The sequence below is a fragment of the Phaseolus vulgaris genome, chromosome 1 (genome assembly GCF_051622355.1).
Source record: "Phaseolus vulgaris cultivar YP4 chromosome 1, ASM5162235v1, whole genome shotgun sequence".
NCBI classification, from domain to species: domain Eukaryota; kingdom Viridiplantae; phylum Streptophyta; class Magnoliopsida; order Fabales; family Fabaceae; genus Phaseolus; species Phaseolus vulgaris.
The window spans coordinates 1483199-1498763 of NC_143498.1; the positions used below are offsets into that span (position 1 = coordinate 1483199).

A 15565-nucleotide genomic window follows, 5' to 3' on the forward strand; every position below is an offset into this window, starting at 1 on the left:
CTACTTTTTCACCAGTAGGAATGTTCAATGTTCAAAGACTTCTAGCTTTGATATTCTATCTTACATCAATTTGCGTATTTTGTAGTTAAATTGGTATTATATTTGGTCCAAACTTTTATACTGTTCACTACACAGAACTTGTGGTAACCGATTTTTGAAATGCGTGTTCTAGATATAGCTCTAGTTATCTACTAATTTTTTTGAATTCAAGAATAGATTTATTTTACCATTTTGGGATCATGATCAATTCATATCCGAATTCCTATGCCTGCTCAGTCAGAAAGGATAACTAGTTACCTATCACCAATCCTCGTAAATTTACTACATCCATTACTGTAGTAGATGATCGATTGCCATAATTAAATGCTCACATTAATTACTAAATCCATGAATTTCTCAAATAAGAAAATTAATGTAATGAAATTTCAATGTTTCATATTGTAATAACTAGTATTCTTTTAGCAATTTTTTTGTCACGATATATGATATAAAGGTCAATACATAATAATAAAATCTTTCTTACAATACTACAAAAAATATTTTATATTTATAAAACATGTTACCATCATATTAAATATATTGTGATAATTATAAAAAACATTCAATAAAATGAAATAAATTACTTACCGAGTTTCGTGCGTTTAAATTTGGAAGAAGAGGTGATAGTTTGTGATCGAAGTTTCTTCCTCTATCGAATCTATTTAACGTGCTCTTGGGTTCTTCTTCTACTTCTTCTTCTTCTTCCCTGCGTTAGGGTTTACGTAATTTTCCGATCCAAAGACACTGGTAGATTGTGTTGTTGAGGAAGATGAGTGAAGACGTGGAAATGAAAGATCAGGCAACGCCTTCACACGTGATTTCTTCAGCTCTTCCATCTACATTGCAAGGTAAGTTTCTTCCCCAATCCGCACTATTTCTCTATTTTCATGTCTCTGAAGCGTAATTCCATTTAATTCTACTGAATTTTGAGCTCACCCACAGATTTGAAGGAAATATCATCAATCATTGAAACCGGTTCGTACTCAAAGGAAGTCCGTCGAATTGCTCGTGCCGTGCGCCTTACATTTGCATTGAGACGTAAACTTACGGCACCGCTCCTCTCATCCTTTCTTGATTACGTTCTCGTGCCCGCTTCTGAACTTCACACTAAGTTTTCCTCTTATCTTCCTAGTCTCAAGGTAATTAATTTTGTTTTTGTGTTTCACTTCAATTAACTATATTATTGTAAACGTTATTAGAGCATGCTTGTACGATTTTTTCCATAAGAACTTCTAGGAGAGAAAATAAGAAAAATAAATGAAATGAGCTTCAACATAAACTGGCACGTTAGAAGCGAAAATTTAGATGAGAAAGACCTACAAATTAGCATGTACACCAGCTTAGCTTATGGAGAATCTAATGTCAAACTTTCTTTCTACTTTTCTCCCTTAGAATTCCTTATGAAGCTTTTCCACACGGACCCACCCTTGTACTATGATGCATCCGATCTTCAATTTGCTTCACATATCTATATTGTATACATATCTGATGCCGGCGCTGTTGATACTGCATTGTATTCAAGCTTTTAAATCATTTTATGGAAATTCAATACAACTATAAAAAACATGTAAGTATATGTAATATAGAAACAAAGAAACACTTCCCTAGACGAATCAGAAATGGAAATAGTTTTCTTTATGAACGGTTTTAGGAAAAAAATGAGATTGATAGTACTGTTCCTATCTGCAAATAGTAGAGTATAAATTATAATGATAATGATTTATATTTTTTGTTTGTTTTAGTAATGCCTAAGAAGTATGTTTTTAATTTGAATATATTTATACCTTTTTTGTAGTACTTGTCAGTGGCTTTGATAAATTATTTGTGTATTCAGTATGTGTATGAATGAAATATTAAACTGTTTTCTTGCAATGTTTAAATGGATGATGGTCTTTCTGTTCGTAACTGGCTGTATAGGAGGGTGATCGAGAGATGGAAGTGGACAGTGCAACATCTGCCATTCAAAACCCGGTGGCGAAGCACTTGTTGCCTGAGCTAGAAATCTACTGTTACCTCCTTGTCCTACTTTTTCTAATTGACCAGAAAAGATATGACGCGGTTGAGTTTATTTCTGTATTTTTATATTTTTACCAGCTATGCCAATATGCTGCACATTATATGCTAAGGTTGCTTTAATTTTTCATTATAGGCCAAAGCTTGTTCCTCAGCTTGCATTGTTCGGCTGAAGAGCTTGAATAGAAGAACTGTGGATGTTATTGCATCTAGACTGTACTTTTATTACTCGTATAGCTATGAGCTTACAGGAGATCTCGCTGAAATTAGAGGGTGAGTTTGGTTCTTATCTATGCAATTAAAAAATGGATATTCTGGTGCAGATTTTTATATTGTTAAGACATTAAGAGGGGATTTATACCTAATTGAAATGTAATTTATTCCAAACTAAATATAATTTTTATTTTAGCAACCTCCTTGCATTGCACCGGATTGCTACTCTGCGCCATGATGAGCTGGGTCAGGTTTGTGTTCTACTTTGTTTGTTTTATAGGTGGGTCATGTCTTATACAGTGTACTTACCTGCTGACTTGATGCAGGAAACACTTCTTAATCTTTTACTTCGTAACTACCTACACTACAACCTATATGATCAGGCAGAGAAATTGAGGTCTAAGGCTCCACGTTTTGAGGCCCATTCAAATCAGCAGGTATGGGGATTTGTTTCCTGTGGTGCTGAATGCAATCTCCACCTTTTGAACCTGGTCTGGGAATTTTTTTGCAATAATGTCCTTGTGTTGAACCTTCTCAACGATTCTGAGATTTATATATTTAGCTAGTCTTGTTTAAATTTCCTTTTGTTTCTTAGATTCTTTTTTACTTGCCATCTTATCCACGTGTGTTGTCTTTTTTAGTTTTGTCGCTATCTCTTCTACCTTGGCAGAATTCGGACAATTCAGCTGGAGTATACCGATGCAAAAGAGTCTCTCCTGCAGGCTGCTCGTAAAGCTCCCAGTGCAGCACGAGGTTTTCGAATTCAATGTAATAAGTGGGCTGTGATAGTGCGGTTATTATTGGGAGAAGTGCCTGAAAGGAATGTCTTTATGCAGAGAGGAATGGAGAAAGCTTTGAGACCTTACTTTGAGCTTACTAATGTAAGTCCATAAATTATGAACCAGAATTAATATTTTAAGGTCCATTAAAAGTGAATTTATAATTTTAGATCTGATCGTATGATTACTTCCTATAGTTTCACTTTTTATGAAATACGCACTACATTTTTGTTGCATGGCAATTATGTTCCTTGCTGTCTTGTCTATTTATTCAACTATCCTATGTTATAACTCTTTCAGAATTATGATGTGGCAGATGAAATGCTTGACACATAATTGGTTCTGTGTGGCTGTATTATTGATACTAACACCTGACCCTATAGTTATCAGTCCAGGACAGCAGTTTGTAGCAGCTAGTCCGGAAAATGTTATCATAAGATTGCTGGAGACTGGATAGCCATTATTTTAAATATTATTATACAAACTAAATAATTTATATTACATGCACAATTACTAAATAATGCGAAGGAACACAGGTCAACAGAAGTGATTTTTTTACTTTTTAAATGACTGAGGTAGAAGGGTCTCAAACCCTGTAATGTAGGTAAAAATACATTAGAAAATGGATGAGAAATCATAGTTTTACCCCACAGATTCACTAAACAAAGATTTTCAGGGGGGGATGGTTTTTGAGTCCCATCACTGTAATGCTGCTATAGAACATGAAAAGGCGGAAGTTTGTTCATGACAGACAGCTGTTGCTGAAAACTACTACACTAATTTGAACAGTATGGGTTCACTTTGCTCTGCTACTCGGCTAAGGAGAGATATTTGAGTATATTATAAACAAGAGAAATCATATACTGATGCTTTGTTTAACTGAAATTGAAACAGAAAAACTGCAAATCATTATTATATACTACTTTTAGTCTGATTTTATTGAAAAAAGGAATAATCCTTGTTTTACAGTTATGCATTCATTGCAACACTTTCTGTGCTTAATCTTATACCATTTTGGTTTCTTGCAGTTTGCATTTTACTTTTCATCAGTTAAGTCATTCAATTTACTATTATTTCTTTTTCAACATTTTCAAGTAAATATACTACTACAATACTAAATAAAGTGACCTTAATGTGGGTTTTTTCTCCTGACAATTTTATTTTCATATTTATTTTATGATGTGACAATTTTATACAAAATATTGAATTACTCTCTGCATTGCAGTTATCAAACTTAGTTTTAGGGTATATTTAATTTACTGAAAGAAGGAAGGATTGGACAAGGTTTGTTCTTTGTTTGATTTTAATAATGGTCATATAACAGAACAGAAAAAAGATGCGGCACAGGACATAATTCTAAATATTTATTACTCAGTAAACCTGGAATAACTTGTCCCACACACACAACACCCAAAAGTAAAAATATCCATCAATTTGGTGAAACCTTGTCAATGCCAATAACCAATAAGCTTCAACCGGTAGTGTACCCTATTCCACCCCTTACTCCACCTCCAAAACTACTTGTGATATGCATTTACCATCAAACAGTTGATAAAAGAGTGATGTGACTCAGACCATCTAATGTGTTGATTGGCATGTGCATATGTTCACTTGATGCTTTGTTAAAGTTTATTTCCTGTGTTTCTAAATCATAATCCAATGCTTTTAACATGATTTGGAGCCCTCCTCCAAGTTCGATACAGTTTGTTTTATTAAGTCAACCATAAAGTTATTGTGGTGCTTCTTTGTAGTAGTGTTGAATGACGTTCTGGATTTTCAGGCTGTTCGGATTGGTGACCTGGACTTGTTTAAGAATGTTGCAGAGAAGTTTGGTACAACTTTCAATAGAGATGGAACTCATAATTTGATTGTTCGGCTGCGCCATAATGTCATTAGGACTGGTTTACGCAACATCAGCATATCATATTCACGCATATCGGTAGCTGATGTAGCTAAAAAGTTGAGGTTGAACTCTGCAAATCCAGTTGCTGATGCTGAGAGCATTGTTGCAAAGGCTATCCGCGATGGGGCTGTTGATGCTTCATTGGATCATGCTGACGGGTGGATGGGATCGAAGGAAACTGGAGATATTTACTCTACAAATGAACCTCAGGTGGCATTTAATTCTCGGATTTCCTTTTGTCTTAACATGCACAATGAGGCTGTTCTAGCACTGCGTTTTCCACCAAACACACACAAGGAAAAGGAAAGTGCCGAGAAGAGGAGAGAAAGACACCAACAGGAGCAAGAATTGGCTAAGCATATCGAAGAGGAAGATGATGATGACTTCTGATATTGATTTGCTCATTTTATGTCGGCTAAGACTATCGAAGAGGAAGATGATGATGACTTATAATGATTTGCTTTTTTAGTCTTACCCGTGGCTGTCAGGATTTCTTTATTTTCCGCAATTGCTCATATTTCTCTATGGGAAAAGTTTCATTACCATCTCCTTTTTCGAGCAAGAAGTTTTATTTTCTACGCAAAATTATTTGGAAATCCTTTGCTATATTGAGATATTTGCTGTAAGTGACAAATCACGGGAACACAAATTACCTGTTTCCTTGTTCGGAGAACTTTGTTTTAGAATTTGAGTAAACTAATCTACTATCATTTCCATTCTAGTGGTTCAATTCAAAAGTTTGATTATTGAAAAGTATCTGTCATTGGGCCAAAAAAAGAGGTATGTAAACGGTGGAGGAATAACTGAGCTATTACAAGCGGAAATATGAATTTTTTTTCCTGTTCACAGATAAATTACACCCTGCCTTCTTTTCTTGTTCGAGTTGAAGGCCATTTCTAAAGCTGTAACACTTGATTTAAACTTTTTTCTTGGATAATTTGGAGCCTATCAAAAAGTGGGGGAAGAGTGTGGAAAGTTAGTAATGTTTTTAAAAAATTGTAGTACTGATAAGGGGAGAAATATAAAGTAAAAAACGGTGCCTTTGGTTGGGTTTCTAGGCATTCAGCAATTTCAGATTGCTTGACGGTGCTGTTAGTTTGCTCCTTTTCTTTAGTTTGCTTTACTCTAATTCCCATTATAGACTGCCTTGCCCTTCATCTTTTTCTGCTCTTTCCTTTTAGATTGTTTGACGGTGCTATTATAGCGAAGCATGGCCCTTTTAGATCAAACTTATAATTTATAAACACTCCACTTAAAAAAATGCGAAAAATTCAGTGTCCAGTGTGCAACTGGATAACTTATTTACTTTTTAGATGTCCAATATCTCATGTGTTATCGGATTGAACCAACGGTGACTATTTCCTTTGCTTTGCTTTGCTAGCTAACAGACAACTGACAATCTGTATAGGCAAAATGGGACATGTGGATGTAGCTCACAAAAAACGACACTGTCATCATTTCCATGTGACCCTGTAAGTTATGATCTACACACCGTTTGTTCCATTTGATAAATCCATTCTGTCTTTTTATCCACAAATGGAGTTATAAACCATGAGATCCATGAGAGACGAAAGAAGTAGACATTGGGATCTGTGAGGAGCTAAAATTAAAAAATTAGACCACCAAATGGGGTTTGTGGGTTTTGAAACATTCACGGCTCTTATGTGGGCATGTGCATGTGGGTGGGTTAGAAGGGGAGTATAAGAGGAATACTGAAAGAGAACGTGGGAATGATTGAATGGTGTTCAGACTTGCACAGATAAATTTAATCTGATAAATAATAAAAATTGTTTCTTGAGTTCTCTTATCTTGCAGAGCCTCACATGTACCATCGTTGCCTTAGCTAGTCTAGACCCTTATTTAAGCACAAAGCTTTTGTACTTGGAAATGGCAATAAATTGCACATACAATTTCTACTCTCATATCCTCCAACCTCATCATCTCACTTGGGTCTTAGGCATTCAGCAAGCTAGAAAAAAAAATGGGCAATTTTATGTTTCTTTTGGGTAGCCTCATTGGATTATGCAGCTTCACAATCACTACCTTTGCCTTCTCACCTTCTGGATGGACCAATGCCCATGCCACTTTTTATGGGGGTAGTGATGCTTCAGGCACTATGGGTAAGCAATTGTTTTGTAACCAAACCTTTTAATACTAGATTCTATTTTTTTGTACCCTACTTTTCAAACTAAGTTTGAAATTTTCACACATAACTTGTGTATGACTGCAGGGGGAGCTTGTGGGTATGGGAATCTGTATGCAACTGGTTATGGAACTAGAACTGCAGCTTTAAGCACTGCCTTATTTAATGATGGAGCTTCCTGTGGTGAGTGCTACAAAATCATATGTGATTACAAAGCAGACTCCAGATGGTGCATCAAAGGAACATCTGTCACCATAACCGCCACAAACTTTTGCCCTCCCAATTTTGCTCTTCCTAACAACAATGGAGGCTGGTGCAACCCACCCCTCAAGCATTTTGACATGGCTCAACCCGCTTGGGAAAAGATTGGTATTTACAGAGGAGGAATCGTGCCCGTCTTATTCCAAAGGTTAGAATTTGTTTCCTACCTTGGTATTATATAAGAACATTAATATAACTCACGAGGGACACCCAAGTAGTGAAAAGTAATCCTTATCTTCTAAATCAGATGTTTAAGGTTGTATTGTATTAGAATCAAACATAAACTTCTAAGATAACTTCATAGTTTATCCAGCGATTGTAACTAGCTCATTATGCCATTTGTTGTTATTTGATTATTCATAAACATTTAATCTCTCAAATTTCACAGTGGAGATGTCTGATATGCTCTCATAAAAAATGTGGTCATATTAAAGTATATAACTTCTCAACTGAAAATTCAATTCCCTGGACTTGAAGAATTTGGTCTAACTTCATTGTGGTCACTGCAAAACAAAAACAACAATATTAATACTTAAGAAAACATTTTTTTGAATTACTCTGTGACACTGATATGATTGCTGCAGGGTTCCATGCAAAAAGCACGGAGGGGTTAGGTTCAGTGTGAATGGAAGGGACTACTTTGAGCTTGTGTTGATCAGCAATGCAGGTGGGGCTGGATCCATACAATCTGTGTCCATTAAAGGATCAAAAACTGAGTGGATGGCTATGTCAAGAAACTGGGGTGCTAATTGGCAATCCAATGCATATTTGAATGGTCAATCTTTGTCCTTCAGGATCACAACCACTGATGGACAAACCAGAGTTTTCCTAAATATAGTTCCTGCAAGTTGGAGTTTTGGCCAAACTTTCTCTAGCCCAGTTCAGTTCTAAGCTCACAGAAAACTCCTCAACGGCTGAGGCGTGCTTTTTGTTTTAATGGAGCAGCCCGCCACTCCTTTCTTCTGGTTTTGATTATTTGGTGGACTTAACCCATCAACTCCAACCCCATAATGAAGGCACAATATTATATACATGCCTTAAATAAATTGTTATCAATAGGAAGCTCAAGCTTGTAGAAATCAAATAAGCATCTTTCAGGTTTAAATTTATACCATGAATAAATTGTTATAATATGAATACTATACTTCAAGTGGAAGCTGTACTGCAGAGAGTTGGGAAAATATTACTTCCCTAAATTTTTCGATGTAATGTTGTCACTTTGTGTGTTATTTCATCAAGCTTTTGAAACCACCACAAATACTGCAAGTAGGGTTTGTGTTTTTCTTTATTGGAATCGATTGATTTTAGTTGATTCGGATTGAAGTTGTCTTAAATTAAATTTCTAATTTCAATTCAACCTGACTATGACTATTGTATTAATTTAAATTGGGTGATTGGAATTATTATTGAATAATAAAAAAAAATTATAAAAAACGTCAACAATGTAGATATGAATTTACATATTGTCGACTAATCCAATCATTATTTGATAAGATTAATTTAGATTTAAACTTCACCTAAAAAAAGTAAAATGAATTGGATTAAAGTCGTAAACTTTAAATGGTAATAGAAATATTATGTAATGGGAAAATTGAATTTGTAAAATTTGAAACAATGAATGAATTTTAAAATTTTCAATCCAATCTAAATGAATTATCCGAACAGGCCTGAACTTTCTAGTTTGAATTAGTTTGAATTGGTTTGAATTAATCATGTCATTTTGGTTCTATGACCATCTCTAGCAAGCAAAACCTCTTAATTTTTGTTTCTAGAAAGATGAAAATGATAAGAAAAGCCTCAAGCATAGTAAGTAAATCTCAGGCACTGGGACTCAGAACCTGTTATATGCAACACGGTTTTCAACAGCTAGCAGCGAATCTAGGTGTTTTTTGTTTGATTAAAGTACTTGCACATGCAGTGGCATGACATGAATTAATAAAAGTGAGACACACAACATTAGCTGGAACCATCGCAACTGATGTCTCACACAAACTGAATCTGGACAGTGTGACACATGTTTGATTCTTGAGTTACTTCCAACACATCTGTTTTTTCTTATTTTGACTGGTGCTTAGTCATTTGATTTGTATAAGGTTGATTAAATGAGATAGAAAGTAGGATAGTTCCTTTTGTCGTCTTTTTTTGACATTTTTAGGTATACAAATTTGATGTCAGTAGGAGGTTAACGTGTGTTGTTAGGGAAGAAACTATATGTTTTTTCTTTTGATTTGTATAAGGGTTGAATTATCATTGAAATGGTTCTCATTTATTTATTTTTTAATATGATAAAAGAAAAATCTTTATCCTTTTAAACCAACCCTTCTCTTTTCTGTACTACTTCACCTTCATTGAAATTTTTATAAGTTTTAACAACTTCATTTATAGTTTTGAACACATCTCTTCTATAGCAATTGAAAATAATTTCTTAACAATCTCATAACTCAAAATATGTACACTATTTCTACCATGTAATCTTCACTATTGACTTGTATCAAATAGAAAAATGTTATTTTAACAACTGTAAAATGAAATATACGAGTTTACAACTATGATTTGACCAATACAATTTAAAAATTGTCTTATTTCAGCAAAAAGTTATTTCTCTTTCCAGTTATAATTCGGTGCATGATTGTTAAGGTATCAACATTCATAAAAAAATAACCATTAAATCAAATTTCTGTAAACTATTTAAACATACTAAAATGGAAAATTACATCATATATATGATGAACATGTGAAACTTACAAGAAAAAAACTCAAAGGGAGAGAGGTCGCCAAAATTTGAGTCTATATGTTTTTGGAATTGCTTTTGTTTGTAATAATGTTGCTTTTTGAAGCTAACAGTACCAAATGCAACTTTCATCTTATTTAATAGAAGGTGCTTGAAAATACTACTCCACTAACAGGGTCGTAGATCACCTAATTTGCTAAACAACCATTATACCCTTAACAACTCCAAGCTTCCCGTGTTACCACCACCTCCCTATAAATACCACATTTATTCTTGTTATGTTCCTCACAAGTCACATACAAAGTTTTTGAACTTTTTGTGGTTTGAAATATGGCAGGTATTGCTACAGTGTTGATGCTCATAACTACAATGCACTTGGCTTCTCTTGTGAGTGCACTAAATGTAAATTACTATGAAAATACGTGCCCTCATGTGGACTCCATTGTAGCTGCTTCTGTTCACAAAGCAACCATGAATGACAAAACTGTTCCAGCTGCTCTCCTTCGGATGCACTTTCATGATTGCTTCATAAGGGTATGCAACCTTTTGCTTCTCCTAATTCCAATGTGTTGGTTCAATTTATAAGCTTTAAAAGGAAAAATTACTGTTCATTAAAAAAAATTCTCTTCATAACTTGCATGCACTATGAAAATATACTTTGACAATCCTGATATTAAAACAATAATATTGAAGATGGTAACGTGGTTGTATAAGAAGTTGTGAGTTGTATCCACTTTGTACAAACTGATGTGTAAAAGTGATCATATTTACTCTTTTTTTAAGGGTTGTGATGCCTCTGTTCTTCTGGAATCAAAGGGAAAGAGCATAGCAGAAAAGGATGGACCCCCTAACATTTCATTGCATGCATTTTATGTCATTGACAATGCTAAGAAAGCACTGGAAGCAGAATGCCCTGGAGTTGTATCTTGTGCTGATATTTTGGCTCTTGCTGCTAGAGATGCTGTTACCATGGTTGGTTTCTCAAACAATAACATACACTGATCATAGTTTTATTCATTTGTTAATTCATGATTGGATGATGATATAAAACTGTCCTACTCCTGAAGTTTAAGGTATTTTTTTGGTCTATCTAACTTCAACAGAACCATTTATAGTAACACTTAGAATGGATATTATAAGTTTGTTTACTTATTGCATTTGGTGGCTTAGTCTGGAGGCCCCACTTGGGATGTTCCAAAAGGAAGAAAGGATGGAAGGATATCAAAGGCCACTGAAACCAGACAATTGCCAGCTCCTACTTTCAACATCTCCCAATTACAACAAAGCTTCTCTCAAAGAGGCCTTTCCTTGGAGGATCTTGTAGCCCTCTCAGGTACTTTAACTGATGAGTAACATTCTTCTTTAAGTGATGATATGTTGACAAAAATGAAATCACCACTAGTCTAAACTGGTAGTTATGTTATCAACATTGATCATACAAATTGTAGGTTTGAGTGTTACCCCATTTGAGATCTTTGAAGAAAGTTTTTGAATTCATAAAATTCAAGGTTTATGAAATGAGATTAGAAAAATGAGACTCCACCTGCATTAGAATTACATGATCATTAAATTCTGATGTTCTGTGATGTGCAGGAGGCCACACACTTGGATTTGCTCATTGTTCATCCTTTGAGAACAGAATCCATAAATTCAGCCCCAAAGAAGAGATTGACCCTTCCATGAACCCTTCATTTGGAAGCAGCCTCAGAAGCATATGCCCCTCTCATAACAAGGTGAAAAATGCAGGGACTCCATTGGATTCTAGTTCCACCATGTTTGACAATGCTTATTACAAGTTGCTTCTCCAAGGAAAGAGCATATTCTCTTCTGATCAAGCTCTGCTAACTCATCCCACCACCAAAGCTTTGGTTTCCAAGTTTGCTTATTCTCAAGAGGAATTTGAAAGGGCATTCGTCAAGTCCATGATCAAGATGAGCAGCATCATCAATGGTGGACAACAAATCAGGCTCGATTGTAAATTCGTTAGATGATTCATAGTTTGTATTGGAATGTATGTTTTATATTGAAATCAAATGTGTTTGTTGTCACAATGTAATGAGTAACCAAGGGCAATGGAACAAAAGGAAAAGGAGGAAAACAATGGTCTTCTTTCCTATACTTTTCATCCTATGTTTTCCTTGTTTTTAGTTTTTAGAGATCTCACTTTATTAATGAATTTATAGCAACACTTTAGCAGATAAAAAAACAGACAAAATGAGGAAAAAGATGTTTATGATAATCCATTACTAGTGGCCCAAGCAAGTATTCATTTTTTCAGTCTTTATTTTGATGTTGTGGGTTTTCTATCTGAATCCTAAGAATTTTGTTTGTTCATCTGCTAATACTAGAAGGATAATATATAGTATAATAAAACTATTTACATTTATTTAAATAAACTGGTTTATTAACTGCATTATTTTTTAAGATTTAACTTCTTTGATAATTAAGTTTCACAAAATATATCACGTGTTTTATTTTAAAATTAGTAATTTAAAATGCAATTCGTTATTTAAAATAAAAATAAAAGGTAAGTTGTGTAAAATATAATATATATATTTTTTATTAAAACTTGTCTCTTAAACCACAACTTATATATTCTGTACTTAAGTTCATCTTAATTTATAGAAAAGAAATATTTTTTTCTATGTATTTTTCTCCTGAAACTTTTTTTTTTAAAAGTTCTTCCAAATAATAATTTTACAACATATATATATATATATATATATAATATTTAAATTTTCTAATAATCTGCACAATATATATGCACTTAACCAACAGATCAATATGACAATATGTACAATAGAACAAAGAATAAGAAAAACTTGTAATCATACCCTTAGATTTTAATTTATCCAACCATTTTACAAAACACATCTATAATACATGTTATGGTCTGGAAAATTGAACAAACAAAACCATTTGAAGCATCACTAAGCTCTCATCAAAAGCACCTTAATTCCTCCATTGCTCTGTGACAGCTAAGCTTCATATACATGGAACATAACTAAGTTACTAACTCTTTCAACATTTTTCTATATACAAGGTCAAATGTTTTACTTTTTCTCTGTAATTGTTTGCACCAGAAGCCTTCTGGATCTGTTTGTGGTGAGAAAACACAGGTAGATATGTCCCTCAAGCTCTTCCAACTGCTCCACAAAGCTAGAATCACGTTCATGAAACTCCCTCATCACCTGCTTCACAATCTCCCACTTCCCATTCCTCGCACCAACCTCTGCAACCATTTTCCTATGCTCCACCTCGTCCTCCAATCTCTTCACCATCCTACTCATCGTGTCCAAATCATTTATCACTATATAAATCCCTTTTGCAGCCACATCAAGTTGCTCACACACCCTCTCAGAACCTCTGCACCCCACCCTTCCACCACCCCTCTTCGCCAACAAACCAACCAAACCACCCAGAATACTAGGCGCCACCACCACCCCAACTACACTGTGAAAAGCAATCACCAACAAACCAGCAAGAACCACACAATGTGAAGCAACAAGAGCGATTCCACCAACCTTCTTGCACACCCTCTTCAGTTTCAGCCTCCTTCTGATCTTCCTTCTCGTTTGTTTCAGTCTGTTCAGAAGCTCCACGCACTTGTCGTGAATGTCACGGAACTGCAGGGTGCTGACAGCAGAGAAAGGGTTGGTCTGCGAAGCGAATGAAGAAAGCTCTCTGTAGATGGTATCTCTGTGGGTTTGGTCGTGATTATTGGCGATTTTGCTTAGCTTAGCAATTCTTGCAATTCGTCGATAAGCAAGTCTTACTGAATGGATGGCTTCAAGGATTGTGTCACAAAAACGACACGCTTCCAAGGTGGCTTCGAAGTACTCCACAAGAAGACGGTGCAGCTTCAACCTCTGCGATATGTTTGCTATCGTCTCTTGCCGAGGATCAAGTAAGTATTCTGTAAGCTGCATGCATAAGGGAACTGCAGAAGAAGAAGAAGAGGAAGATGAAGAGGAAGTTAGCATTTTGGTGGTTGTCTTTCCAAGACCCACTTGTGCTTTGTTGCATATTTCCATGTAAGACTTTGTTCTGAATGCTTCCAAATACTCCTCATTCACGCTTCGCTTCTTACACAACCTGTCTTCCTCACATTCTTTCCGTGCTCTACCTGTTAGATTAATTGCACACAAAACGCAACAGATGAGATATTTACAACTGAAAATCTAAAATATTATGTTTCTATCATCTAATATATAGAAGAAGAATTAAAACAACATGAGTACGTTGATGCTTTTAGGTTATACATGGATATGAATGAAGAAAATGGTTGAATAAGAAAAGAGATGCAAAGTGAGTTTACCTGTTGTTTTTGGTAGAGAAGAAAGCCACCTGGTACATGACATATTGAAGGAGAGATCTAAGTTTGTGAATTGGAAATGTGATAAAGTGAATGAAGGGATTGTTGGAGGGATGTATATATAGAGAGAAAGAGAGAGAAAAGGTGGTGTGTGTTTGGTGGATTGAGGAGAAGTGAAGAAGAAAAAGAGAAGGAATCTAGTTGGCAGTTAGCAGTACCACAAATGGTTAAATGGCTTTGGTCACACGTTAGTGTACCTCACACGGTGTGTTCTCCCACGTCAACACCACGCACCTCCTCCTTCTTCTTCCATTCTTAATTATTTCCCCCCAATCACCCTTTAAGCATTTCTTATCCACTTATAAATTATTTGTTCAGAGATTATGTAATAGAGATTAAGAAATTTTATAAGTATATAAGCAGGTGAAAATATTATCTTATAAGTCGATTTTATGAGATTGAGTTAAACTTAGAGTCATTTCAAACTTATCGTAGTGAGAGTTTGTTGACATTATCAGACCACCGCTATCTGACTCTTATCGGACCATTCATAATACTATATTATCCTACTTACGAGTTATCACTTTCGATGTGAAGAAATTGTTGTCTCAGCTTATGAACCATAAACCAATTTTATGAAGTTGGGTAGAATTATGTCCTTCTTAATATGATTATCTACTTATTTTATTTCTACAAACCATTTAAATATCCTTTTTATTTATGCAATATACAAATTCTTATTTAATATTTTACCATATATGTTGACAATCATTAAAATGTGCCAAATTAGTGTTTTTTTAGTATTTAAAAACTCACGACTTTATGCTACAGTCTCTGTCGTCTTTTTGTCAAATATCTGCCGAATTAATTGGTTTCTAAATGATGACATTGTTAAAACAAATAATTAATGCTTAGGGTTATACATTGAAGGAGTATTTATGTCAAAAAATACGTTTTAAGAGAAATTATTCTTCGTTTTTATAAATGTTGTGTTTTTTACCCCTATAAATATTTATATTTTATATTAATGAATAGAATTTCTGAAAGTTATGAATAAAATAATTATTAATTTGGTATACTGATAATATTTAAAAGAAAATAATTAGGTTTTAGTGTGTGGTTAGATTAGAAGAAGAAGAATTGAAAAAATGATGGGAAGGCGTTTGTG

General features: G+C 34.6%; 4 protein-coding genes across 4 annotated transcripts; 3 read left to right on the forward strand and 1 right to left on the reverse strand.

The window, feature by feature from the left end:
* The first annotated feature begins 567 nt into the window (after window positions 1–567).
* Window positions 568–5677, forward strand: LOC137816307 (putative 26S proteasome non-ATPase regulatory subunit 3). The gene is made up of 8 exons (XM_068619403.2): window positions 568–887; window positions 982–1178; window positions 1957–2097; window positions 2189–2325; window positions 2462–2516; window positions 2592–2702; window positions 2907–3146; window positions 4825–5677. The coding sequence occupies exons 1-8, from the start codon at window positions 809–811 to the stop codon at window positions 5335–5337; spliced, it is 1473 nt and encodes a 490-aa protein (XP_068475504.1). The 5' UTR covers window positions 568–808; the 3' UTR covers window positions 5338–5677.
* Window positions 5678–6185: 508 nt separating this feature from the next.
* EXPA11 (expansin 11) lies at window positions 6186–8637 on the forward strand. The gene is made up of 3 exons (XM_068619404.2): window positions 6186–7067; window positions 7178–7499; window positions 7936–8637. Exons 1-3 carry the CDS (start codon window positions 6929–6931, stop codon window positions 8240–8242), a joined length of 768 nt encoding a protein of 255 aa, XP_068475505.1. The 5' UTR covers window positions 6186–6928; the 3' UTR covers window positions 8243–8637.
* A 1729-nt stretch (window positions 8638–10366) lies between these two features.
* Window positions 10367–12212, forward strand: PER64 (Peroxidase superfamily protein). The gene is made up of 4 exons (XM_068619405.1): window positions 10367–10616; window positions 10866–11054; window positions 11253–11415; window positions 11676–12212. Exons 1-4 carry the CDS (start codon window positions 10413–10415, stop codon window positions 12071–12073), a joined length of 954 nt encoding a protein of 317 aa, XP_068475506.1. The 5' UTR covers window positions 10367–10412; the 3' UTR covers window positions 12074–12212.
* A 682-nt stretch (window positions 12213–12894) lies between these two features.
* LOC137816310 (transmembrane protein (DUF677)) lies at window positions 12895–14515 on the reverse strand. The gene is made up of 2 exons (XM_068619406.2): window positions 14401–14515; window positions 12895–14208 (listed from the first exon to the last, which is right to left on the reverse strand). The coding sequence occupies exons 1-2, from the start codon at window positions 14441–14443 to the stop codon at window positions 13136–13138; spliced, it is 1116 nt and encodes a 371-aa protein (XP_068475507.1). The 5' UTR covers window positions 14444–14515; the 3' UTR covers window positions 12895–13135.
* Between the last annotated feature and the right edge of the window lie 1050 nt (window positions 14516–15565).

What these genes read in the sequence shown, in the direction of transcription:
- LOC137816307 (XM_068619403.2), top strand. Translation starts at nt 809, where the DNA reads ATGAGTGAAGACGTGGAAATGAAAGATCAGGCAACGCCTTCACACGTG. An exon ending in GCCATGATGAGCTGGGTCAG is followed by an intron (nt 2,517 to 2,591) that starts GTTTGTGTTCTA and finishes GACTTGATGCAG; the next exon opens with GAAACACTTCTTAATCTTTT. An exon ending in AGGCCCATTCAAATCAGCAG is followed by an intron (nt 2,703 to 2,906) that starts GTATGGGGATTT and finishes TGTCTTTTTTAG; the next exon opens with TTTTGTCGCTATCTCTTCTA.
- LOC137816310 (XM_068619406.2), bottom strand. Translation starts at nt 14,443, where the DNA reads ATGTCATGTACCAGGTGGCTTTCTTCTCTACCAAAAACAACAG. An exon ending in TTCTCTACCAAAAACAACAG is followed by an intron (nt 14,209 to 14,400) that starts GTAAACTCACTT and finishes TTAATCTAACAG; the next exon opens with GTAGAGCACGGAAAGAATGT.
- EXPA11 (XM_068619404.2), top strand. Translation starts at nt 6,929, where the DNA reads ATGGGCAATTTTATGTTTCTTTTGGGTAGCCTCATTGGATTATGCAGC. An exon ending in TGATGCTTCAGGCACTATGG is followed by an intron (nt 7,068 to 7,177) that starts GTAAGCAATTGT and finishes GTATGACTGCAG; the next exon opens with GGGGAGCTTGTGGGTATGGG. An exon ending in GTGCCCGTCTTATTCCAAAG is followed by an intron (nt 7,500 to 7,935) that starts GTTAGAATTTGT and finishes TGATTGCTGCAG; the next exon opens with GGTTCCATGCAAAAAGCACG.
- PER64 (XM_068619405.1), top strand. Translation starts at nt 10,413, where the DNA reads ATGGCAGGTATTGCTACAGTGTTGATGCTCATAACTACAATGCACTTG. An exon ending in CTAGAGATGCTGTTACCATG is followed by an intron (nt 11,055 to 11,252) that starts GTTGGTTTCTCA and finishes TTGGTGGCTTAG; the next exon opens with TCTGGAGGCCCCACTTGGGA. An exon ending in GGATCTTGTAGCCCTCTCAG is followed by an intron (nt 11,416 to 11,675) that starts GTACTTTAACTG and finishes TGTGATGTGCAG; the next exon opens with GAGGCCACACACTTGGATTT.